This window comes from Physeter macrocephalus, chromosome 12 (assembly GCF_002837175.3).
Source record: "Physeter macrocephalus isolate SW-GA chromosome 12, ASM283717v5, whole genome shotgun sequence".
Lineage (NCBI taxonomy): Eukaryota > Metazoa > Chordata > Mammalia > Artiodactyla > Physeteridae > Physeter > Physeter macrocephalus.
In genome coordinates this window covers 10,106,939-10,133,872 of record NC_041225.1, presented here as the reverse complement: position 1 = coordinate 10,133,872, position 26,934 = coordinate 10,106,939, and the positions used below count along the sequence as shown (strand labels likewise).

General features: G+C 47.5%; 1 protein-coding gene across 1 annotated transcript in view; it reads right to left on the bottom strand.

Annotated features, from left to right (window-relative positions):
- TCF7L1 (transcription factor 7 like 1) overlaps nt 1-26,692 on the bottom strand; it is a 163,913-nt gene extending 137,221 nt beyond the window's left edge. The window contains exons 1-3 of the mRNA XM_024129855.3: nt 26,450-26,692; nt 26,303-26,366; nt 25,937-26,064 (exon numbers count right to left, since the gene is read on the bottom strand). Coding sequence (XP_023985623.1) covers nt 25,937-26,064; nt 26,303-26,366; nt 26,450-26,692 — 435 coding nt within the window. The remainder of the gene's footprint in view (nt 1-25,936; nt 26,065-26,302; nt 26,367-26,449) is intronic.
- Between the last annotated feature and the right edge of the window lie 242 nt (nt 26,693-26,934).

The window sequence follows — 26,934 nt, the reverse complement described above, 5'->3', positions numbered from 1 at the left end:
CCAACCTTTACGTGGGACAAGGAGGCCCACCCCCTCGTAGCTCACCTCTCCTTCCAGCCTCTCAGCTGCCCCTGCCGCTATCAGGAAATATGTCCATCTCTGGGGGAGCCTGAATGTAAACCTTTATCCTCCAAGTGTACACAGAACCAGGGGACCAGGTGTCAGTCCCGTGGCAAGTCAGTGCTGAATGCTGAGAAGCAACCAGCCCTAGGCTTTGTGCTCTGAGCAATTGGAGGGTGGGAACAGATGTACAGAAAAAACTATACTATTGGCTCTACCCATTAAAAGCTGCAGCTAGGTGGAAAGCTTGGAGAGCAGTAGTTAAAGGTTGAGTGGGATATCCCTCCAAAAGATATGCTGAAGTCCTAACTAACTCCCAGAACCTCAGAATATGACTTTATTTAGAGACAGGATCTTCCCAGAGGGAATCAAGTTAACATGAGGTCACTGGAGTGGGTCCTAAGCCAATATGACTGGTATCCTTCTAAAGGAGGGAAATTTAGACACAGACACACACAGAGGGAAGAAGATGTGAAGAGACACAGGGAGAAGACAGCATCTAGAAGCCAAGGAGAGAAGCCTGCGACAGATCCTTCCCTCACAGCCTCAGAAGGAACCAACCTTGCTCACACCTTGGTTTCAGACTTCTAGTCTCCAGAACTGTGACACAATAAATTTCTGTTGTTTAAGCCAACCAGTTTGTGGCACTTTGACAGCAGCCCTAGCAAATTAATATTCAGAGTCAAATATAAGGCTTGAAAAAAGGAGGCCATAATTCAGAGCCCATCATACCCTGTCTTCTTACGTGCCACTCCTCAGTTTGAAATTAGATTCTGTTCAGAGTTGGTTTCTGGTCCCTGGGTAGGAGGAATGATCAAGGCCGAGTCTGTCATCAAGAATGACAGGACTGGGCTTCCCTGGTGGCGCAGTGGTTGCGCGTCCGCCTGCCGAAGCAGGGGAATCGGGTTCGCGCCCCGGTCCGGGAGGATCCCACATGCCGCGGAGCGGCTGGGCCCGTGAGCCATGGCCGCTGAGCCTGCGCGTCCGGAGCCTGTGCTCCGCAACGGGAGAGGCCACAACAGAGGGAGGCCCGCATACCACAAAAAAAAAAAAAAAAAAAAAAAAAAAAAAAAATGACAGGACTGGATGATGGAGGGGCTTGGGGAATCCAGCGGTCACTGTTGGCGAATTTACCACCAGCCTATGGGCTCTTGGGGAGCCATCAACTCGCTCAGAGACCTTTTTAATCCTTTCATTCAAACATTCAGTGAGGAGCCCTGGCCTAGAGCGGTGGTTCACAAACTTGGCTGCACATTAGAAGGCCGTGTGGAACTTTAAGAAAATTCCACTCAAGCATGGGTCCCACCCCAGACCAGCTGAACCAAAATCTCTGGGGGTGGGTGCTGGGCAGGAGTATTTTCTAAAAGCTCCCCAGATGATTCTAATGTGCAGCCCGGGTTGTGAGCCTCTGGACCCTATGACCTTTGAAGGCCTTTCCTTCTCGGAGTTCGGGGAGAGTGCACTCTGTGTTTATCTTAGTGGTTCTCAGGAGCATGCTCGGGGACGCGTGGGGCTGGTTTCTCAGGCCCAGCTACAGCCGCCTTTGCTGGGTGTGAGCGGATGAATAATTCTGATGAACAGGGGGACGGGGGCAAAGAGGGGAGGGAGTTTAAAATGCCTTTTGCCATTTCATTAAAACATTAATTCCATAAGCTTTGGTTACGAAGCTCTTAACGTGCCAGGAACTCAAAGATGAACCAGAAACCAATACTTAGACCTCCAGAAGCCCAGTCTCATGCCAGAAACAAGCAGACAGCTGTTAGCGTGAGGAGTACCCCAGCTGAGGTGCATTACAGGGAGCAGGGGGTCAAGACCCCACCCCCAAAGCAACAGAAGGTGACTCCGGAGATGATCTTAAAGGAGAAACAAGAGTGTCTTCCACGAGAAAAGCACGGGAAGGCTTGATCCGTGATAGGCTGAAACCATACTGTTCAGCTAGAAACAGAGGAGATGATACATCTGCAGAGACCAAGAAAACGTTAAGGACCACTGCTCTGTGAATCAGGGATTTAAGAAGGGGTGGCCTGGTTTGGGTAAGGCACTCCCCACTTTGTTGTTCTCTCTAACTGTCCACCTGGGCCCGGCTTCTGTCTGTACCCAGAGAGCAGCCTCCAGACCCCACTGCTGCCCGAGGCAGGGGGTCTCAACACGAGCTGTGCACTGACATTTAAAAGGGAGCTCTTAATAATACATGTTCCAGGACCCCGTAACCTAGAGATTCTGGGCACAGGGGTTAAGCACGTGAACTTTCCAAAAAACCACAGGTTCCCTGGAATTCTGATGGGTCAGTGATTCTCAATCTTATGGGCACTTATGATCTGGAGATCACGGCTCTGATCTCCAAACCTGTTTCTGAGGGCAGTCTCCCAGGCCTGTGGTCCACCACTGGCTTGCCTTGCTGGGTCTGCCTAGTTAGACCCTCGGCCTCGGTCTCCCACGTGGGACTGCTCCCCTGGCTCCCACCCGGGAGGCTGACCCAGGAGCCTGAGTTCTCCCTGTAAGGACCTGGCCAGGCCCAGTACCCCTCCAGCTCTGGCTCCTGCTCTCAGGCCCGGGGTCCTGGCACCAACCTGGCCAAGGGGCTGACCCGGAGTGCAACCCCCCGGCCCAAGTGAATCACCACAAACCCTCAGCCCACAGTGTGGAACACTGTTCTCACCTTTTCACACAGGCTGAATCTGCACAAGGGTACAAATCGGGACCTGTTGTATGTCCCATGTGCTTCACACGTTAACCTGGCTCCCCCCAAAGACCACGACAACAGGGGTGTGTTCATTCTCTGCACACGGAAGTTGTCCCCTCTCTGCACAGTCAACCATCCAATTCCAGGAGGCAGGCATCCCAGGAGGTAGGCGGGCAAGGCCTGGGTCAAAGGGAGGACCTGGAGCTCAGGAAACCAGCCCCACGCACCTGGGCACATCTCCCCTCGCTCACAGCTCAGGACCCACCTTAAAGAAAACTACAGCCTTCAGACTGTCCTCTGTTCCCCTCTCACAAGGGCCAATCACTTCAAGTCCTGGCACCGAAAACCAAGCACCCAAATCACATTTTACAGACTTTATTTACCTTAAAAAATATGCCGAGCTCATTCCTGCTTCCAAACCACCAGAGAACCTGAAAATTTACCAGGAGACTGGGCAACTGCAACTTATCTTGGAGACTCTGGAGTCAACACTTAATTAAATGAGAAAAACCTCTCTGTGAGTCAAAGCTGTCACAGTACTCAGAAGGATACGGGCAGGGGAAGTAGAAGTTTTTTCTGAGGGCAAGGTGGTTGGTAAATCCTTAGCTAGAAGGATACTGGCAAGTTCCCCAAAGCCAGCCCAGTAAGGGCATTCATATGTCTGTGAGCCGACGGAACACATCTGTGGCCCTAATTCTTCCACACGGGCTTGGGGAGCCCAGACAGACCTTGACACCCACACCCTGTCTTACTCCAATTAAACAGGAATGATTTGTGGGTTCGTGCTACAAATGACTTACAAATGATCTTCTGGAATAAAATTAATCCTCTTAACTTAAAAAAAAAAAAAAAAAAAAAAAAGGATGTACCAAGACTTCAAAAATAAAAGATGGGCTCAAATCCACTGTCAAGAGTTTCCTGTGCACTTTTTTCCAACGCTTTCTCCCTTGGCAATCTCCAGCTGAGGGTTATTGTTACAGACAGCATTCTTTTAAACTCAGACTTCATCTGTTTCTTCTTATTACACATAATTTTGAAGCACTGGGCTAAGGGAGGTGTTTTTACGATGAGCGGGAAAACCAGGATGCAATAGATAAAAAATGCTGATGTGCAGGCATGGCTAAGGGTGGGGAGGAAGAGGGCTGGGTGAATGCTGACTTGTCCGCATTGCAGAAGCGCTCAGTAGGTGTCAGGGCTCAGCACAGTCACGATAAAGTGCAAAAGCAAAGGAAGGTGGAAGGCTTTCAGAAGAGTGGACTTCATTTTCATGCTTTTATCTTACGGCAGTAGGTACCAGTAACATTTATGGGAAGATACAGTTAACATGGACCACAGATCTTCGGGGAGCAAGCTGGAGGACAGAGCAGTGGTGGCTGGGGAAAGAGGTGGGTGGGAAAGCGTGACGACAAAGGGGTTGTGGCACAGAGTTTTTAGGGGTTTGGAACTGTAGTGGTGGAATTACACAAGTCTACTTACATGAATCTATATGTGTTAAAACGTGTAGAACTGTTATTATTTTTTAATATGAAAAAGAAAAAAATCAACAGCACAGACTCTAGGTAGGGGAGAAAAGTGTTGGCTAGAGATAGGACACGGCAAGTAACACCTTTCCTCTCTCATGTGGTGGTGTCCCCGGGGCCATCTGGGCACGTGTGGATACTCAGCAAAGCTCTCCTTGGGACGGCAGGCAGGCTCCAAAACCCAGAAACCAAGTGACCATCACTCAGAGCACCTAGGGAGCAGTGAGCCGAGACACCAGGGAAGCACCAGAGACGCTCTGGGAGGAAGCTGGCCCCCATAAGCAGCCGATGGAGAAAGTAAGCCAGGAAGGACTTTGAGGGGCGGAAGGAAACTGGCCGACGTGGCAGGAGGAGGCTGCCAGAGCAGCACGGCCAGCAGGATACCTGGTCCAGGCCCAGGCCTGCTGTGAGGGGCCTTGGAGAGTAGCCAGATGTCCCACTTCTCCCTAAGCATCCCTTTCATCAAGGTTTCCACAGGCCTTGGGCCAAGAAAGCCTGAATAAGATCTTTAATTTCCTCAGGGCTCTCCCTTCTCTGATGGCAAAGGGCCCAGCCCCAAAACTAGTCAGAGGACAGGCCCTGATGTGGAAAGCAGTAGGAACAGCCAAACCTGACTCCCTTCATACCCCACAAGATCTCCGAAGTGCAGGCAGCTACCTGTGCCCTTCTTGGCCTCCAGGGTTCTTTGTGCAGAGACCATCACTGCAGAATCTCTGCATACAGACAGTGACGGCAACGTAAAGAGTGAGGAAAAGCCAAAGCGGGGCAGGCATCTGCCCACTGCTTCCTGAGAAACCCCCAGCGGCCGAGCCTTACGAGGGGCAAGGTGTGGCTCTTTGGAAACACAAAAGAGGCGCAGACCAGGGTCCTGAGGGTCAGTGGTTGGTCCAGGAGCTCAGGGAATCAGAGCTGCTCCAGGAGAGCAGGCTCCAGGGCTGCCTATAGGCCACTCGAAAGGACCATGAGGCCAGAAGAAGCTGCAAAGGGTGCAGAAACACCAGGAAGAGTTTCTGGCTATTTGGTTTTGGACCATCTCCAAAGAACCAGGTCTCACCGCAGGCCTGACTGAGAGAGAAATTAGCATGCCGCTCTGCTCAATCATCCACTTATAGAGGGGCACAATAACATTTCATTAAAGAAGGACATGCGAATGAAAGATACATCGAGAGCAGAAAACCCCAGAGTGTTGTTTTCCACAAGGAGACAGGAAAATTTATCATCTCTCCAAACTACTCCAGCCTAACCTATAGTGATTTTGGCAATTCAAACGCAATGATTTTTCCTCAGGACTTGCAATGTGGGCTTTCTCTCTGTCCTCAAACCTCTCTCAGCACAGGGTTTGGGAAGACATTATTTTTACACACGTTCTTATCTTCCCACAACAGAACCCATCTAAAAAGTGCTGAGACAGCCCTCGGGAAAGTTTGGACCCTGGAGCTCTGGATGGGTTTCAGCTTCACATGGAGTCTGTAGATGGTCTCTTAGACACCAGACCCAGAAGGACAGAGAGGTCCCAGACAGAGGGCAATGGACTGCCTACGTTCTAGAGCACCCATGCCAGAGGGGACAAAGCAGCAAAATGCGTGCTCACTGGTCAGATCCTGAGGACAGGCTGACGGAACCACTGGGCAGATGTCGTGGCCGCCAGCTCTCTAGCTGCTGCCCACGCAGCCAGAGCTTAAACGGCAGTGCGGCTGGTGCCTCGTTTATACTTTGGATACTTGAGGATCTGAAGTGACCTCCCTAGGAGGTGACTCTGAACCTTCTTCCTTCCCACAGAATGCCTGCTTTCCTCTCGGTCCTCCACACAACATTCTGACAGAGTTCCCCGGCCTCTAGCCCAGAAGGCACCAAGCCCTCCCCACCGTCTGTGCAAACGGTGAGTAATTACCACCAACTGCCCCTCACCTCCTACTAACCCCCAGGCCTCCCTTGAGCAGGGAAGGAGGGAGAGAGGAGGGGAAGGCAGGAAACCCATCAGGGTCTCTCCAGTCCTGCCCCACCCAGCTCCCCGGGTCCATGCAGACCGATTTGCCACCATCACTCTTGCTCTCCCCCCAGAGGCCTCCAACCCAGTGCTGCGGACCAGGCAGAGGGCTGTGGGACCTAAAATTCTGTGGGTTCCATAGCTCAGGGTTTCTCAGAGACAACACTCAGGCATTACGAACCATTTCCAAACTGGAGCCTCAGAATACAACCGCTGGACAGAGCCCCATGGGTCACCCTGCTCAGCATCTCCTCTGTACAGGCCACGTCCCTCAAGCTCACACGAGCCTCCGCGTGGCCCAGTGGGAGGTGGTGCCGGGTGGGAAGAGCCGGGCAAATGTGATCTCCATACCAGTCCCTGTCCCTGCATGGCTGAGTGGCCTCAGGTAAGGATCTTGACCTCTCTGAGGCTTGATTTCCTCCAGAGTAAAGCAGGAATAACCACAGTCTCCACCTGCAGGGTCATTCTGAGGGTTAAATGAGTTAATGTATGCAATATTCCTCTGGGACACAGAACACTCAAAGAAGGAGACTGTTACCTCTGCAAAAAGTACTGTTCAGAAAGAAGAGAAATTCAGGTACCAGTCCTGCTATGTTTCTCTCTCTCTCTCTCTTTTTTTTTTTTTTGGCCCAGCCTCGTGGCTTGCGGGATCTTAGTTCCTCAACCAGGGATGGAACCTGTGCCCACGGCAGTGAAATCACAGAGTCCTAACCACTGAACCGCCAGGGAATTCCCCTGCTATGTTTCTCACTGGCTCTGTGAGGTGAGGAACTCTTTGCTTCTCCGGGACCCAGTTTCTTCAACTGTAACTAAAATCCAACCAGTATCTCTAATGTCCCTTCTTAAAAAAAAGTATGTGTGTGTGTATAGACATATACGTGCGTACACAGACCTGTATATATACATATAGTCACATATGTGTGCATATATTCATATATGCATATGAACACACATATATGCACACGGTTTTATTCATGTATGATATAATATGTGTGTTTGTACACCAGGGTTTTTCAACCTCAGCACTATGAACATTTGGGGCAAGATAATTTTTTGTTGTGAGCGACTATCCTGTGCCTTTTAAAATATTTAACAGCATCCTTGGCCTCTACCCACGAGACGCTAGTAGTATCCCTCTCCCACCAAGTCGTAACAACCAAAAATGTCTCCAGACATTGTCAAATGTCCCCTGGGGGACAAAACTACCCCCGGTTGAGAACTAGTCATGTGTACACACACACACACACACACACACACACACACACACACACACACACACATTAACATGACACGTGCTTTGACAGAGTGAAGAGGTAAGCAGGGTGAGAACAGAGGAACAAAATTTCCGTGTACAAAGCCCTTGCAACGTGCTCACGGAAACTTTACAGGGATTGAGACTACAAACATACACAGTACTTTTGAGCTTCTTTACATCTGTAAAACAGTTACTGTGCTTGTAAAGACTGCCCGCAGACTTAATTTGGCTTAGACATACAGAGTCCCATTTAGTGCGTAAACTCGCCGGGCCCCAGGACTTCCAGCTCCAGTCAAGAATGTGCTCGGGAGCTCAGCCTGGGGGAGAAGAATACAGGGGGACCCTGTGTGCTCCCTCCTCGCGCACTGGCCTTGAGCACGCTTGAGGAAAAGGAGCCGCCCGGGGCAGCAGGCTGCTGGGGGTCTTGCCCAAGGAAGGAGGCGTTTTTGCCAAATGCGCAATTCCCTTTCCACCGGATGCATTAGCGGATTTGACGAAACGTCTGTCTGCCTGGTTCAGAAGAGCGCGGGGGCTTGGTGAACAAACTCAAGGACACTGACGTGAGACCACATGTACACACCTACCCGCCTTGCTAATTTAAGTGAAAATGAACAGTCATCATAATGATAGGCAGAGAGGTATAAAGTAGAAGAGGGGGAGGTGAATGTCTGCTTTTCAGAGGGGTCTCTGCTTACCCCAGTGTTTAAAAACGAGAATCCTGAACTCCCTTTCTACCTCATCACGACTTCTGTAACATTTGTTTTTAATTTATCCGAGATCATAATCTTCACTGAGGACCACATGTGAGCCAAACTTGAACTTGAAAACCAAGCTGGGCCTTTTGTTCTACCTGCATTAATGAGTACACAAAGGGGCATCTGATTTCTCCTTCCCCCACCAGTCTCAACAGGAGTTCCCATTTATGTAACTAACAACATGAGAGGGGACTGCAGGCGGCCTGTGGGTACTGGGCCCAGGGACAGGTATCAGGAAGAGAAGGTTCCAATCCCCCCTGATTCACCATGTGCCACTGAGTCAAGTTATTTCAAGCACTGAACCTCATATTTATTCATTTATTTTTATTGGAGTAGAGTTGCTTTACAATATTGTGTTAGTCTATACTGTACAGCAAAGTGAATCAGCTACACGTATGCATATATCCCTCTATCTCCTCCCTCTTGCATCTCCCTCCCATCTTCCCACTGAGTAGAGTTCCCTGTGCTGTACAGTAGGTTCTCATTAGTTATCTATTTTATACATAGTATCAATAGTGTATGTATGTCAATCCCAATCTCCCAATTCCTCCCACCCCGCTCTCTTTCCCCCTTGGTATCCATACGTTTGTTCTCTACGTCTGTGTCTCTTTCTGCTTTGTAAATAAGATCGTTTACACCAATTTTTTCAGATTCCACATATATGCATTAATATACGATATTTGTTTTTCTCTTTCTGACTTACTTCACTCTGTATGACCGTCTCTATGTCCAACCATGTCTCTACAAATGACCCAATTTTCATTCCTTTTTATGGCTGAGTAATATTCCATTGTATATACGTACCACATCTTCTTTACCCATTCCTCTGTTGATGGACATTGAGGTTGCTTCCATGAGCTAGCTATTGTAAACGGTGCTGCAATGAACATTGGGGTGCGTGTATATTTTCGAATTATGGTTTTCTCTGGGTATATGCCCAGTAGTGCAATTGCTGGGTCATATGGTAGTTCTATTTTTAGTTTTTTAAGGAACCTCCATACTGTTCTCCATAGTGGCTGTATCAATTTACATTCCCACCAGCAGTGCAAGAGGGTTCCCTTTTCTCCACACCCTCTCCAGCATTTATTATTTCTAGAGTTTTTGATGATGGCCAATCTGACCGGTGATGGACATTCTGACTGGTGTGAGGTGATACCTCACTGTAGTTTTGATTTGCATTTCTCTAATAATTAGTGATGTTGAGCATCTTTTCATGTGTTTGTTGGCCATCTGTGAGCCTCATCTTTAAATGTATTGACAGTTCCCTGCTAGTTGGATGCACTGCGTACATTCGGTAGCATTATGAAGGTCTACAGAACTCTAGTTATTCACACTGAAAATGAAGACTGAGCTATGGTTCCCAAAGTGGGTTTGGCAGAGCTCTGGTTCCACGAGATGCTACTCAGAAATAAAGGGGTCTACATCCCTTCACTTATCCAACAAATATTTGTGGAGGGCCATTCTAAATGCCTGAGGCTGAGAATCCCATAGAGAACAGACCGGACCCACTCCCTGACTTCTTCAGTGAGGGTAGGCTCCAGAGAAGACAAGGGTGTATCAGGTCATTGTTAAGCCACATATTTACCAGCAAAGAGACATGGTCAAGTACAGGGAGCTGAGCATTTGCAGCGGGGACCACCTCTAAGGCTGGGAGCCAGGGAGTATGCAGTGAGACTTACGCACGGGGTGGGGGACGCCAGGTGGAGGGTAACATTCCAAACGCAAGGAAAGCCTTGATCAAATAAGCCCAAGGAATCCTGCGTGATACACTCCTCTCTAAGAGATTTGCAGTGCACACTGGCATGTTAAAGGCCCCAAAAGTCTTGCAGAAATGAAGCAATAGGACTACCTCTTAACATCCCCTGGATGTTACTCTGGGAAATGCTGATAGAGGCACTATTATTCCCATAGCCTATAAGAAAGTTCAGCATAAAACAAAAGCTCTAGTTTATGTAATTGGAAAACTATCATGTGTCCATTCAGAACAGCCAAAATACCTTGGAGTTGCTAATGTAATTCTAAAGTATTTTCCTTGGCAAAGGCCTAAAAACATATGGCTTCCACAACTGCTAACATACTCCCAGCATCACAGATGAAGGACTGACTGTCCACAGCTACACACCGGTGGGCACTCTGTCTCCAGCACAGAAATCTGCTTCACTTTTAAAAGAATGTACAGCCTGAATACTGGGATTAACTGAGAAAATCTTGATAAAAATAAAAATTAAAATGATCAACCCACCAAAGATCAACGTATCGAAGATTACGCCCTGAAAGGTCTCGGAAGTGAAAAATGATTTCCCTTGTTAGTCTAAAAATGTCCAGGAGGAAGACAGGTTTTTGCTGTTTATTTTATTATATACGATATATTAAAAAGAGAGAAATGCAATTAAACAATCCACACAGTACAGATTTTGTGTACAAGGCACTGTGCTGGGGCAATGGTAATCGAAAGGGAAATATGACAGCCAGGATTGCTAAGAATGTGGATTCTAGAAAACCAGCAATCCAAAACTGAACATAAGTGCTCGCCCAGGGAATGGTACCATATAGAGACTAGAGACTACATTTCCCAGGGGCTAGGGAGGCCTGAAAACCCAGGACCACCAAAGCTGATAATGAGTTTACCTTAACGAAGTCCTTAATATGTACCAGGCATTGTTCTTTGTGCCCCTGTACAACTTGACTTAATCTTTGCAACCATGAAGTAGGTCCCAGGAATATAAAAAAATATGGCCTCGGCCTCAGCATTCAATGTAAATCTGTTGTTCAGCTGTGGCTTCAGTCTTCAGAAGGCCTGAACTTCCGGCATGATGGATGATCACGTGGTCACAGAGGTGACCAACATATCTAATTAGTGTCACAATGTGAGAAATAAGTAAATGAAGCATGTTTGGCTTTGCTGTCATTATCTGAACATGCCCTTTCAAAAACAGCGAAGCATTCCACAGGTAATTTGAATGGAAATCTCCTTATGAGCTTTATCGGTTGAAATGCTAACAGTTGGGAGAAGCAGATATGTATATATTTTATTGAAAGAATAAAATATGAGCATGAAAGATGTTAATTTCATAGAAAACAATTCTAATATACAACTACAATTACTAAATAAATAGGATTAATTAACATTATTAAGACTAAAAGTACATTAAAAATAGAGAACATTACATACTTTTAGAACAAAAAAAGTGATTGTTTTAAAATTACAATATGCATATTATATTCTACTTTTAAATTCTATTGATTGCTTGGTATGCTAATACATTAAACAGAATAACCCTTAGGAACTACATATACATGCACCCTTAGCATTCAGACTATGGTCTCTAAACAACGTATTTCACTGAAAGGAAGCAGAGCTCCTAGAAATGGCTGGTTCCAGGTCTGGAGCAGGAAATCCACAAGATGAACTTGGTCGGAACCACACCAGTAATCGGGGAAGCATCACAGACCACAAGACCACTAGGATTGTGTACACAAAAAGACTCAGGAGCCATCCTGAAGAGGCTCCCACTGGCTAAAGATGGGGCAATCTGAGTTTCAATAAAGATAATAATTGTAAATCGACCGAACTACATACCAAATAGGTTTAAGTCTATGAATTTGTAACGATATTTTAAGAAATAACTTCAGTGGTCACCTTTGCCGGGTAATTGGAAACCAACTGAAAACTGGGGAAAGAATCAAATATTTAAATTGCTTTTTCCACATGATCTAGAGCAAGGGTCAGTAAACTGTTTCTGTCAAGGGCCAGATCTTTTCAGCTCTGTGGGCCAATTATGGCCTCACTGGCAACCACTCAATTCAGCCCTTGCAGTGCAAAAGCAGCCACTGACAATATGCAAATGAATGGGCATGGCTATTTCAATAAAACTTTAATTACAAAAATAAATATTGGGTTGGATTTAGCCTGTGGACCTCAGTTTGCTGACCTCTGATCTAAGGTAACTAACAGTTGATGAGGGGTAGTTTCTTGCTTTTTTAAAAAAATATTTATTTATTTATTTGGCTGTGCCAGGTCTTAGTTGTGGCACATAAGATCTTTAGTTGTGGCATTCGAACACTTAGTTGTGTCGTGTGGAATCTAGTTCCCTGACCAGGGACCAAACCTGGGCCCCCTGCATTGGAAGTGCAGAGTCTTAGCCACTGGACCACCAGGGAAGTCCCGAGGGGTAGTTTCTCTTTTAAAAAATATTACAGCTGATAGATGAAGAAGTAACGATACAAATAGACTATCGCCATTTTGAAACTGCTCAGGAAGCAATGGATGTGGGTGACGATCATCAGTGGCTGTTAATATCACAGAGAGACAACCAGACCTTAAGTGTCTCACAGTGTAAGGACAACGAAGGAGTCTTGCAAAAATAAGTTAAAAAGTAAAATAAAGTCTATAAAAGTCAACTTACAGAACCAAAAAGATAAAAAATAAAATAAAATAAAGAAGAGAGAGAGAACCTTGAAGCTTGATCAAGAATCTAAATCCAGCTAATGATTTTCAAGAACGACAGGGGAGAGAAAAACATGTTAAAAGAAACCCTGGGGTTGCATTTAACAAAATCCAGACAGACTGTGAGAAACTCCAGTCATCAGATTAAAAACCTAAAAGTCCTAATTAGGAAGTTCTTTACATCCTATGAAGAACACAGAACAGAATGTCAACTCTGCTACCTCAATATTTCACAAGATTTCAAGATCATGTACCGTAATTTCTTGATGAATCATTGATTTATGATTGATGCTGCCATAAAAACTGTGAAGAACAAACTATTATTTTTTAAAAAGGACCAAAAATATCTTGTTCCTTCATCTTATTCAGTATTCACAAATATGCTATAGAGAAGCACAGAAACAATCTAGCAACTCATAGAGCTGAGAAATTGTTCCTGTGTCAAAATGTCAAACTTTAAAAATCCGACCACCACACACACACACACACACACACACACACACACACACACACACACACACAATTACTCAGCGATAAAGAAAAACAAAATTTTGCCAAATACTGTATGATATCACATATATGTGGAATCTAAAACATACAACAAACTAGTGAATATGATAAAAAAGCAAACTCACAGATATAGAGAACAAACTAGTGGCTACCAGCAGGGAAAGGGAAAGGGGGAGGGGCAATACAGGGGTAGGAAATTAAGAGGTACAAAATACTGTGTATAAAATAAGCCACAAGGATATATTATACAACACAGGGAATATAGCCAATATTTTATAATAAGTATAAATGGAGTATAACCTTTAAAAATTGTGAATTGGTATATTGTACACCTGTAGCTTCCATAATATTGCACAGCAACTATACTTCAATTTAAAAATGCAAAGATAAATAAACAAATAAATAAAACAAAAATATCTGACCACCAATCTGGCCACTACCACAGTGATAACTGTTTCTGGCAAGATACATCAGTAGATGCTAAAACCAGCAGGTGAAAGTTTGATGAGAAATGGGATATCTACATAGTCTCAAAGTATCTCTCCATAAGACACTTACTAATTACAAAGAGGAAAAATAGTAACTCTCTTGGAGAAATCTGATAGACCAAATTTTAACCAAGTGATCAAAATTAACACCACCTATAATGGGGAAAAACAGATGGCACCGCTTAGGAGAAGCATTGAGAAAGACATCAATGCTGCATCAATTATGCAGTTTTGTTGCCCAAAATAAACAACCTGAACCTACCTGAAGAAACATCATTAAAAAAAAAAAAAAATGTTCAAAGTCCTACAAAATAAATGGCTTGTATTCTTAAAAAGTCAACACAAGAGACAAATCAAAACACTGTTCTATGACTCCCCTGGTGGCGCAGCGGTTAAGAATCCACCAGCCACTGCAAGGGACACGGGTTCGAGCCCTGGTCCGGGAAGATCCCACATGCCATGGAGCAACTAAGCCCGTGCGCCACAACGACTGAGCCTGCGCTCTAGAGCCCGCGAGCCACGACTACTGAAGCCCACGCGCCTAGAGCCCGTGCTCTGCAACGAGAGAAGCCACCGCGATGTGAAGCCCACACACTGCAACGAAGAGTAGCCCCGGCTCACCGCAACTAGAGAAAGCCCGTGCGCAGCGACAGAGACCCAACGCAGCAATAATAAAATATAAAATGAATAAATAAATCTTAAAGAAAAAACTGTTCTAGACTGAGGGAGACTAAAAATACATGACAACTAAGTATAGCACAGGTCTTGGGGCCGTTCCAGACACCCCCCAGCCCCAGCAAAATTTTTTAATGTTTTTTTTTTTTCTTTTTTTACTACAAAAGACATTTGAGGGCTTCCCTGGTGGCACAGTGGTTAAGAAACCACCTGCCAATGCAGGCGACACAGGTTCAAGCCTTTTTCCAGGGAGATCCCACATGCCGTAGAGCAACTAAGCCCGTGCACCCCAACTACTAAGCCTGCGCTCTAGAGCCGATGAACCACAACTACTGAGCCCACATGACACAACTACTGAAGCCCACGCGCCTAGAGCCCGTGCTCCGCAACAAGAGAAGCCACCACAATGAGAAGCAGCAAAGAGAGACCCCCGCTCGCCACAACGAGAGAAAGGCCGTGCGGCAACGAAGACCCGATGCAGCCAAAAAACATTTTTTAAACACATTATTTTAAAAAACGTGTTTAAAAAATTTCTTTTGGTCACTAAACATCTTAATCAAGTTGTAATAATACTGTAAATTATTTTGATGACATTTCTGATTTCTTTCTATATCTCAGAGATTCATCCTATGATATTTAGTTTTAGCCTTGGAAAAATCCTGGTTTTAAAACCCAGTCCATTCAGCCAAAATGTAATTCAGTGACCCTCAAACACTACCACTATCCCCATTTTGCCTAAGAGGGCCCCGGGGCACAGGGGTACACAGCCAGACCATGGCTGGGCTAGGGTCCAAGGCCTGACTCACTGTGGCCAAATCCTAGTCCCAGACCCCTTAGCCACATATATCGCTGGTCAGTGGAGTACGCTTTTCTACCCCTCAAGCCTCGGGCTTCTCTCCACCATTCCTCTCTCCTCTCTTTTGGTGCAAGCTCAAAGGAGCAGCTTCCTAAGGTGTCCTCCCCATCTCTGGAATTTCTCACCATCCCCTCCTCTTCCCGCATTAACTTTCCTTAGGAGGGCCTGGGAACATGCCCGTGAGGATAATCTCTTTCCCACTCCAAAGCTTCAGACTAATGTCTCTCTCCCCGACAATCATTTTATTAACAGCAACGCTTATGTTGTAAAGTGGCAGTACGAAGTGTTTTCATCTCACGAATCTCTAAGACTCCCGCTATACCTCTCCTCTGTGTATCCCGCCTGGAAATGTTTAAATAGATGATATGATTAATAAGCAATGACTGTATCTAATTTACATACAAACTAATATTCACACAAGTACAAGCAAGTAGGGCTGGTCAGGAGTGGAAGTAGGCAGTAGACCAAGTCAACGGATGCACATACCAATATTGCATATTGTAGTATCTAAGGATCCAAGTTTAGTACCTCAAGATGTCAGGAGAAAACACAAGGGAAACTGAAGGGGGAAAACATAGATTATATGGAGCTGTACAGCACAGAAAAGCAAAGGAAGATTAAGAGCAATAAATACCATCTCTGAAACTATAAAGACACCAACCATTAAGGCTCTGACTCCACCCCAGGTAGAAGCAGTGATTCAAAGTTCCTCCTGTTAAAGGGCTGGGAAGGCCACTGAAAAGAATGAATGCAGAGATGTTGCTCATTAGTCATTGTTTATTCGCACACCATTTCTTTGTATCTTGCTCCAAATGGCATTTTCACATTAATTTGGCCGTCCACTTTCAGTAGAGGGGAAATTGCAGCATTGTGATTGGAACGATGGCTTTACGACCTTCTGGAGAGGTGTCTCTGGACCCCTTGCTTACTCTCTCAGGCTCAGCTTCCCCGTGGATAAAACAGAGTGTGTACTATCAGATGTGGTAACAGTTGTAAATGGTGTGATATAGCACCCTGGAACACTGCAGGTGCCTACAAGGCTGTTTTTTTTTAAAATACTGATGTTTAAATATTCATGCTGTTAACATTCAACAAATGTCTATGAATCATGTATCATGGGTCAGGTGTTCTAGTTTAATAAAGAAATACTTTGAGATGCATTTTCTCCATAGCATGGCTTTCTGCCAGGGTTGCTGTCGATCTCCCTGAGTAGCGGAGACGGTAGAGCTCCAGTGGGTGCAGCTGAGCTCTAGTCCTGTTTCCATCACTCATAATTGATCTTGGGCAAGCCTACAATCTCCCTGAGCTTGTGTTCCTCACCACTGGGGTGAGCTGGATGGTCCCTTCTAGCTCAGAGGGCTGCAGGGTACCCATGTGGAGTCCCTGCACAAGAAACTCAGGGAGGAACCCCCAATGCACTCCTAGAAGGTATGTCTTATAAATCCAGCTGACTCGAGTGACTCTGGTATATCATTTTTGGAATTTATAGAAACAGTATAGTCCTAAATATCAGAAATGGCTACTGCCAACAAATCTGGACTCGTAAAGTGATCAGCTTTTCTTTTCTCTTTTTTTTTCCTTGTTGGTTATTTATTTTAAATATAGTAGTGTGTGCATATCAGTCACAAACTCAGCTTTTCATACTGATCATTCCTACTTCTTTTGCTTTTCTTCCTTATCATCAGATCCATCTATTTCTTAATCACAGTTACTGTCTCATATTTACGTCTTTGTTTTTCCACACAACACACTTTCTATAGATATTCCTACAAATAACGGCCCCATTCACGTTATGAAGTATATAAGACATTTATCTCGCCAAGATTAATGCCTTGTAATACGCAGATCTCCAAGAGGGCTTAGATAGGACCCCCGGTGCCTCCCCAGCTTCTGCTAACCATACTTGGAAGCCCCTTATTACTCTTTCCACCATGCTACTGTTTTTAGAAAGAGACCACCTGGAAGATAAATTTGGTAAGTGAATAAAAAGGTATCAAATTACCTGATTCCTAATTTCAAACCATCTTACACACACACACACACACACACACACACACACACACACGCAGAAAAGGGGTGGTGGTGGGGACTAACACATTCTCTGCAATTTCCTGTGTAAAAATTTAGTATTTATTTCTTTAACAGTCAATTTACTCAGAGTTACAGGTGATTGGGACTGATTTTTAACTTATAAAGAACTTTAGGACTTCCCTGGTGGCGCAGTGGTTAAGAATCCGCCTGCCAATGCAGGGGACACGGGTTCGAGCCCTGGTCCGGGAAGATCCCACATGCCGCGGAGCAGCTAAGCCCATGCGCCACAACTACTGAGCCTGCGCTCTAGAGCCCACGAGCCACAACTACTGAGCCCGCGCGCTGCATCTACTGAAGCCCGCGTGCCTAGAGCCCGTGCACCGCAACTAGAGAAGCCACCGCAATGAGAAACCTGCGCACCGCAACGAAGAGTAGCTCCCGCTCGCCGCAACTAGACAAAGCCCACGCGCATTAACGAAGACCCAACGCAGCCAAAAATAATAAATAAATAAAAATAAATAAATTAATTAATTAAAAAAAAATAACTTTAACAAAAGCAACCAATTTATAAAATATTTTATAAAACGTGCAATAAGGAAATAACATTTGCATACTTGGTTCACCAGAGTTTGGTTTGTTAACCAAACTACGTTGTAATCCAAATTGGAGGGGTAGCAAGCAAGCCTGCTCCTCCCACCTCCTTCCACCCCAAAGACACACTTGTGCATTCTTCCAACCTCACTGATCTCAACAGGAAAAAACAGTCCCCCAGTTCAGAAAAGTTCATGTCTCCGTTAGCAGATAACCACTTTTTCTCTGAAGGAAGGTAACGTGGCAGTAAAATTATTTGACGCCTGTGGAGCACAGATAGCGCTGGACGAAGAACTTCAACCACAGCCGCTCACTCACTCACACAACTGTTTATTTGGGAAGGTACCTTCCCAGGTCCGATTTGTAAAGTTGGAACAAATCTACCTGCCCTCCACGCTGACTGGTAACTCAGGTCAGCTGCCCTTCTCCCAAGAGGGGGAGGAGCTAGTGACATCAGGCATGCGTGGAAAGTCACAAGGGTGAAATGGGAAGACCCAGACTTTGCACTCACAACCAAGTTAAAATCTTTGTGCTGTCGATGATTAGTTGCGTGACCCTGAACAAGATACTTGACCTCTACAAGTCTGTCTGCCCAGCAGCAAAATGGGAATAGCAAGTATCTACTTCTTAGGTCAGAAGCAATGACAAATGTTAAGGTTTTAGCAACCATTGCCAAGTGCTTGCCCAATGCCGTGGGCTGTCAACACCCTTCAAGAACAGCAACTAAGAGCACCCACTTCACCGTACATTTGCCAGCACTGAACAGCACTGTCTTAGTAAGACAAAACCTTTGTTAATTTGGTGGCCAAAAAGTAGTGCTTATCTTTATTAACATTTCTGACTACCTGGGAGGCTGAACATAGTTTCACATAATTAGTAGGCATTCGTAGTGTCTTCTTTTGTGAATTTTTTGTTTACACTTGTTTTCCACAATTGGGGTGAACACTTGGAGTCTTGTTCCTCCTCTTGAATGAAACAGATTTCTAAACTGCTGTAACAGTTTGAAAGTGTATGTGTGACTTCATTTCCTGTCCTGAGGACTCCAGGTAACTGGAGTTACCATCCCTTACTACTTCCACAAAATCTCATGAAAAGGGTCATGCTCAGGAAAACATTTTTTATGATTTAATTTTCAAACTTTGAAGTGTATTTCTAAACTAAAAGGTCATTTTCCCATGAAAATCTGGAGGCTATACACATAATGAAATGAAAAGGAAATACTTAGGATCCTGAACCTAAAACCTTTAGAACCTTAAAGCTACCTGGCAATTGAGGGATAACTCAGCATCTCAGAAAGAAGCTGCCCAGTGCCCCAGAGTTGTTCCCTGGCCAACACACACAGTACAGAGGAAAAGGCAAGCCCCCTTCACTCCCCCCATGTCCCCTCATTCCCAAATGCCAAGGTTTTGGAAACTGCAAGTATTTCACTCCTCCCTAAATCCAATCCAGTTTGGGAGAAAACAGGAACACATGGGACATGTAAAAACCTCCTCTAAAAATACATTATTAGATTAGTCAATATGGGGCAATTCTCTAGATGCTTTTTTTTTTTCAGTCCTTTCCCATCCCCAGTAACTTAACACATGCCAACATCTGTCCCTGACTGAAAATGAGTTGTGTTTTGATCCTCACCTCTATCCGCCTTCAAAGTCAGCCAGCTCCAGACAACAAAAAGAGGAAAAATTTCCCAAGTGTGTCATATCTTTCAATCAACGCACAAACATCTCATTATTAACATGTAGGTAAAAGGTTCCCAACATGTTTGGCTTTATAACTGGGTACAGAGGAAGGGCCTGTGGTCTCCCTCCTGCCAACAAAACCCCAGCCGACTTGCTCTTGGTTTTTACGGATAATCCCAAAGTCATCTAGACAACCAATGCGCTCCCCCTCAATTTCTGCAACTCCACCTCTGAATCTGTCTACATCCCCTTCTTCAACGCTTGGGCTCACCTGCAAAGTCAAGAGAACAATACCTACTGTTCGTGGATGGAGCTGTGGCGCATCCTCCATCTAGGAGGGAAGAAGAAGACTGCCTTCGTCCCGAAGCTCTCAATCTCATCTCTTCCTCCTCTTCTTCCCCATTTACCCTCCACCCTACCCTACCGCTGGTACAAACAAGCTGCCACTCCAGCATCCTACATGGACTCTCTCCGGAGCCTGCATCTCTTCCCATCCCTCTCTTTGCCACAGCCCATCTCAAATGGGTTGTCCAGAGTCTGCTTTTCCAACACCCTCCAGGTTACGGTAGATAGAAAGTGAAATGTGTAAGGTAGGAGGCTGCCTGCACGTATGGGAGTCTGGTGTGGGTTCTGGCTGACGAGTGAGGGACGGGCCACACGGCAGGACCAGTCCTGGTTACAGCACCTTGACACCCGACGGAGAAGCCTGAAGCTAGCGTCTCTGCCTACCTACCTTTCTCATCATCACTTGCCTGGAATACTGCTCTCTGCAGGCACCAATTACCTCCTGATTAGTGAATTCCCAAAGCTCCTTTTGAGTCCTCAGTCCTCTTCTCCCCTCTCTTTGCGGCATCTGACACTAAGGAACACCCCACCCCCTTTCCTCCCCTCCAGCTTCCGTGCAGTCGCAGTACCTAAGCTCTCCTCCCACCTTGGCAGAGATTCCTTTCCATCCTCCCTCAGTGACTTCTCTGCTCTGAGCACCCCCTTTCCTTTCTTCTCCTGCTCCCTTGCATCATCCTGTTGCTGAAGTTTCAACTATTCCCTCAATATCCCCTCAAACCCAGTGCCTCTCCAGTGAGACTTAGCAGTTCCTCTAAGTGAGACCCTCTGACAAACCGTGTGGGCTCCTATTGCTAAAATAGTTCATAAGCATCTGTCCAGCACTGGGGAGGCAGAGATGGAGGGCCAGGGCCCCACTTGCCAGAAGTCACACCCCAAGTCTCCCAGGCTCAGACACCAGGAGTTAACTGTGACATCAGCCCCTCCCCTCCCTTCCATCCATCCACCACCTCTTCCCACACAAACTCAAGCAACCATGCCAGTCTCCCTCATCCTACCCTTCCTTTCCATTCAGATACTCTTAAGCCCCTTTCACCTCACCCCGGGACTCCTGTGAATCTCCCAAGAATTCTAGCTCCTCCCAGGTCCTCTCCCCACAATCACTATTATCTTTTTAAGCACATGTACGAGTCACATTATTTCCCAGCAGAACTGTGGATGGTACTCTGCTGCTTCTTGAATAAGGCCAGATTCCTTCACTGGCATTCAAGGTCTGGCCCCTTATCCTTCCAGGCAAATGGAAAAACTTGCATTACCCCAAATGGCCCTGAACGTCTACCCCACTCCATGCCTTTGCTCTCCCTGTGCTGGCTTCAGATGTACGTGCAGGAATTCCACTTTTCACTCTAAATACCTTTGCACTGTTTAAATTTTTTATAGTTAACAAAAATTACTTTGAATTAAAGAGTGATGAGTTTCAGGGAGTAATCTAAAACAATTTCCTTTACCTGCCTTCCTTGACCATGCCAGCCCAAGACAACTTTTCTATTCTTTTTATTCTGAAAATTCTTCTCTGAATTCTACTGACTCTTAACATGGACTTCCTGTTATAGTGGTTTGTACTAACATTACTTCTTCCTAACTCGATTTTTAAGTCCTTCAGGGCAAAGCTGGGTCTAATTCATCCTAACTCCCACAGTCCCTTAGTCATTGCCCATGACAGGCCTACAATAAATATCAGATGAAGTCAAGGTGTTATGACTTTTATCTTAAGGATGCCAATCTGAATTTCCCCAGCTTTAGCAAGTAAAAATGGGCTCGAAGTTGGAATATAGGATCTTTACGTTATGGATTTTCCAATGAGTTAATCACTTAAATTCCTTTGAATGCCACAATTTTTTGGGTAACTTTGCACATCACTGTAAAGGCTGGAACACTCTGTATTGAAGGTTAGATGTATGTGTATGTGTGTGTGTGTGTGTGTGTGTGTGTGTGTACACACACATGTGCTGGCCTACTTTTTCAAGATTCCCCAGAAGTAAGATCACTGAAGAATGAGACCAACCTAAACCTTTCCAAAATTGTAACAGAGCAAGCAGGTATTCTCTGTCAGATCCACCCACCCAAAGAAAAAGGACTGACAGGGTTTGAGTTCCTCCACAGAGTTTGTCATCAATTGTCACCCCAGAAATCTAAGTGCCAAAACTTCAGCAACGCAGGCAGGGCCCTCGTAAATGCTCATTCCATGTGAAAAGCCCTCATTAAACCCTGAGTTATATTTAGAGAAAAATAGAACAGAAGTTATATTTAGATGAAATGGCTTAAAAGAACTTTCCCAAAAGCAGCATGTTTGTACTGATCTTCCAAAAGAAGAGGTTTTATCAATACTTGGCTTTTACATACAACTCCTAAAAACCCTTCTCTATACGTACACAAAGATTTCTGCTTGGGCTCCTTTGTGTCAGGAAGAAAACAGGAGCACCCAGGATATCAGCAGGACTGCCCACGGGAAGCAGCGGGATGCGAAGGACTTAGAAACAGGCTCATGTTTGGAGGACAGAGTAATTTCCTACAGAAATCTGAGTTGTGATGGTCTGAGAAATCTACGAATATCTTGGTGGAGCCGCAAAACGGCAGCTCTAAGATTTATACACTGGGCCCAAAACTATAGATTTCCTCAGCAACTCTACCTGGAAGTGCTCTTTTCCAAACTGTCATTAGCACTCACACTGTGGTCACGGTCAAACGCCTATCACTTTGCTGCTCCACTCGCTGAACCACATGCTGCATTTTCTTTTTGGGTCTGATTAGTCCAACTATTTTTGACATCCGCTTTCTTCTGTGACTTACATTTTCCTAACCAAATTCTAGTCAACAGCACCAAGGTGGTTTAGTGAACCGGTGAAGACTTTCCATGAATGAATGTATAATTTCGGGTGAATAGTGGAAGGAGTGAAAAGTGATTTGTGGCCGTTATTCCTCTCTTCACAGGCCACAGGGTCCCCAGAGTTCCAGATGAGAATGAATCACGGCTCGGAGGCTTGGCACACACCCCCCGGGTTAAGGGGACCTCTTCTCTAAAGAGCCTCAGGAAGAGGCCACTTCCCAGCCAAACCAGAGTGGAGGGCAAAGGTAATGCACGGGGAGGAGATGGCCAGACTGGAGGACTGGCCGGCCCCCAGTTGTCCCAGAAGGAATTTTGCCAGTGGGGGAGGGTGCTGCAGCCCTGCTGCTATTCCTAGGGTCAATTAATACTATTCCTAGGGTCAATTAATACCCCGAGAACACTCCAGCCAAACCTCACGTTTGCCTCTGGCTTGGTACTTCCAGAAAGTGTTAGGGCATAAGAGAACTAAGGTCACCCAATTTTATACCACTTATAGGCCTTAGAGCAGCAAGGACTAAGGTTGTGAAATTTAGATGTGAAACCAAAAAAGACCTAGGCTGCTAAAAGAGAGACCAGATCATATAATGCACCACCCCCCTCACCCTTCAGCCACCTTCCTCCCCCTTCTCCCCCCCATATCTATCTATCAATACATTCCTTTTATCAGGCAGGGACCCCTACAGAGGGCCACTCTGTCTGCACCTATAGTTTGCCTACAGTAAGAATCACATTAATTACATTAATATAATCATCCAGAGGAAAAGCATCATCTCAGTCCTACAGTCCAGACAATCAAGTGCTTAAGTGTTTCCTCCCTCGATTTCCTAGCAGTCATTGATTGACGCCCAAGGATAGAGTCAAATTAGCAGGTTCTACTGAGCTGATCTAACTGCAGGAAACTTCAATAAATTTTGTAACCAGGCAGGTCAAAATACAATGACAGACACATAAGGGGCACAGAAACAATGGGGGCATTGAACTTACTTTTCTGCAAGGGCAATTCATCAGGGAGGCAAGATGGAAACAGGAGAGTGAGACAGGACATACTAAGTCTCATATGAAGGATCAACGGGGAGAGGGTGAGTGTTCCTGGAGGCTCAAAAAGGAGGATAGTGACATGGGCTCAGGCAGGGGACAACCGCAGGAATGAGCAGGGACAGTCAAAAGCATGCAGAGGGGAAAGGCTGGCTTCCTCAAGGAGGGCTCCAAAAATCCCATGCAGGCCTGGATGCAGTAATCAGGAATCGCCAGTACCAAAAAGAAGCAGCCTTTGGAAGCTCTTAGGCAAAAGAACATGTAAGATGGTAGAAAGAAGGAAGGGTGGTAGAAGAAAGTAGGGGACTGACACAAACAAAATCTGTCCCATTCGGGCTCCTGAGGGGGAGGGGAAGAGCAGCATATGAAGACAGGCTAGTCGTCACCATTCAGAGAGGAAGAATCAAAATGCCCTGGTGAGAAAGGGGAAAGAAATAGCTAGCTCGAGTGAAATAACTGGTCATATTTGGAACATTTCTGGCGACTTTATCTGCACCAGGACATGGATCGGTGCTGACTCACAGAAATGCCAAACTCCTTTTCCCAGACAACTAAAGGTAAAATGGAGAAAAGGGACTCTGATAGTGTAGTGACCTACCTTTTCACACACACAGGTACAGAAACCCTACTAAAACTTTCAGAACTGAGCCACATCTGCGGACACGGAAGAGAATCTGTGAAAACCCGAACGTTACTGCAGTTTGTTTTGCTCAACTTTTACTCACACATTTTTCTTTTAACATGAATGAGAAAAAGCAACAGCCAGATGCCCGTATCCAGCTCATATTCAGGACTTACATTCGGGAGTTCCCAGGATGCACCAAGGCAGGGCCAAAGAAAGGTGCAGGGTCTTCCCTGCTTGAAAGGAGAGGGCTGTGCGGCGCCACTCTGCTCTCGGTTGGCCAGAGTCCCCAGCCTCCACTCCCACACCCCAACCGGCCGGCAGAGCGGCCCCACTGAACCGGCGGCATATGTCTCCACTCTCCACCGACCGCTGTACCATGACGGCAGGGATGGTCCATTCAGCACCAGCGTTTCCCAGGCAGCCCTTTAACTATGATTATTATTTAAGGACAACTTGAGCAGAAAGTGAGTTTGTCGGATCAGCTCTTAAGGCGCCAAACACCTTCCACCCCGAATCAAAACAGCACGAACTGGCAGGCACTGGCAGGCACTGGGAAACCGGGCAGGGAGCAAAGAGAACATCTACGGCGTGCGGGCGTCCGAACAGCAGCAGCGCAAGAGCCTGGCGCATAGTAGGCAGGCGTTCACCCAAGACCTGCCAACGGACCTAGCACCTGGGCAGGGGGCCCTCGAGTGGGGTGGCAACTCAGGGGACAAAAAAGCCTGGCCAGCCCCGGGCTGTGCCCCTCGCAACGCGGGGGGCGGGAGTTAGAGCCAGGGAGGGGGCGAAGGAATCCGCCCTCATTTGCACGTCGTCTGGGGCCCGGTCAATTTGCTTAATCACGGCTCTAGATGCCAGCGCGCAGCACACAATGCGCGCCCATTAACAGGTTTAAAGTGTCGCAGCGCTCGCTTTAAATGAGAAAAGCCGGCAACAAAGGGCGAAAAAGCCAAGTTCCTCAACTTGAAGAATGCCTCGATTCGCCCTCGAAATCATCTCAGCTTGTTTAAAATCCCGAGTTCTACAGAAAAGTTGAGGCCCCCGCGCGAGTGCTGGGGGTGGGGAGCGGTGTGTGTGAATAACCCGCCACGAATACTGGGTTTCTTAGGAACGAACTCACAGACGCCCAGCCAAACTGGAGTCGTGGGGCAACGTCGCCAACCCAGCTCCCCCGGCCCCACTGCCCAACTGCCAGGGAAAGCTGACCGATTTCCAGGAAGGAAGCGAGGACCCCCCCACACACACACACCCCCGCCCAACCGGCACAAACCCAAGTTTCCCTTTAGTGCGAGCAAAGAATTCTGGAGACCAAGGAGGACCCCAGAAGTGGACCCCAAAGCCGCTCCCCAGCAAAAGGGGAGAATGTAAAGGCACTTTCCTTTCATGCAGGCACTGCCTAGCGCAGCCTAACCCTCGACCGCCAGAGTAGTTCAACCCCGTAAGCAAGTTCTGCCCAGGATCCTCACGGGACGGCCCCATCCCCCATCCCCCACCCTGTCGCCGAGCCCGGGGGCGCATCTCGCGGGCCCCGGCCGCCCACCCGCCCCGGCGCAGCGGGACGGACACTCACCGTGCGCGCTCCTCCCGGAGACAGGGGTCCGTTGGGGAGGTACGGGCTGCTCAGGTCCGGTATCATCAGGAACGGGTACCCAGGGTAGGGGGGACCCTTAAAGAACGCGCCGTCCTGGGGCCTTCTCACTGCGGGCAAGACCAAGGAGCGGGTAAGGTCGGGGTCCCCGGGACAGCGCCGCGGCTGGGGACCCGGAGTGGGGACCGGGGACCCGAGCGCCCCCCACGCGCGCCCCAGGACTGCTGAGGCCGACAGGGGCGGAGAGCGGGGGCACGGCCACGGGAGTAAGGGGTACCGAGCGCGGCCGGAGATGAGGCGCCGAGCGCCGCGGGGCCGGGAGTGGGGGCTGCCGGGGCCGACACTTACCTTCGGCGAAATAGTCCCGCGGCTTCTGGAAAGCGTCCCGGGCGGGCTGCGGACGCCTCTCCGCCTGCGGAGGAGACACAAAGGCGAAGGCGGGTGAGCGAGCGCGGGGCTGGGGTCCCCCGGGGGCGGCCGCGGAAGCCTTCTCACCTCCGAGTCCGAGCTGCTGCTCTGGTTCTCCGACTCGTTGACCAGGGACGACTTGACTTCGTCCAGGTCCCGCTGCGCCGAGGCGCTGTCGCTGCTCGGCTCCTGCTCCTCACCCCCCTCGTCCTGGAAGGGGATCAGCTCGTCGTTGGCCCCGAGGTCGTCCCCTCCGCCGGCCGCCCCGGCGCCCGAGCCGCCGCCGCCGGCGCCTCCCCCGCCGCCGCCGCCGCCGCCGAGCTGGGGCATGGTGGGGCCGCGGGCCGGGGCCGCCGCTCTCGGAGCCCCTCGCCGCCCGCGCCCGGCCCGGCGCCCGCCCCTCCCTCCCTCCCGCTGGCCGGCCCGCTCCGCTCGCCGCCGCGGCGGCCGCAGCAACAAAGTTTGACAGGGCGTGGCCCGGAGGGAAGCTGGGCCGGCGCGGCCGGGCCGGGGCGGGGGCGCCTCTGCTCGGGCCCCACCGGCAGCGCGGAGCCCGGGGCTCCCCGCCTCGC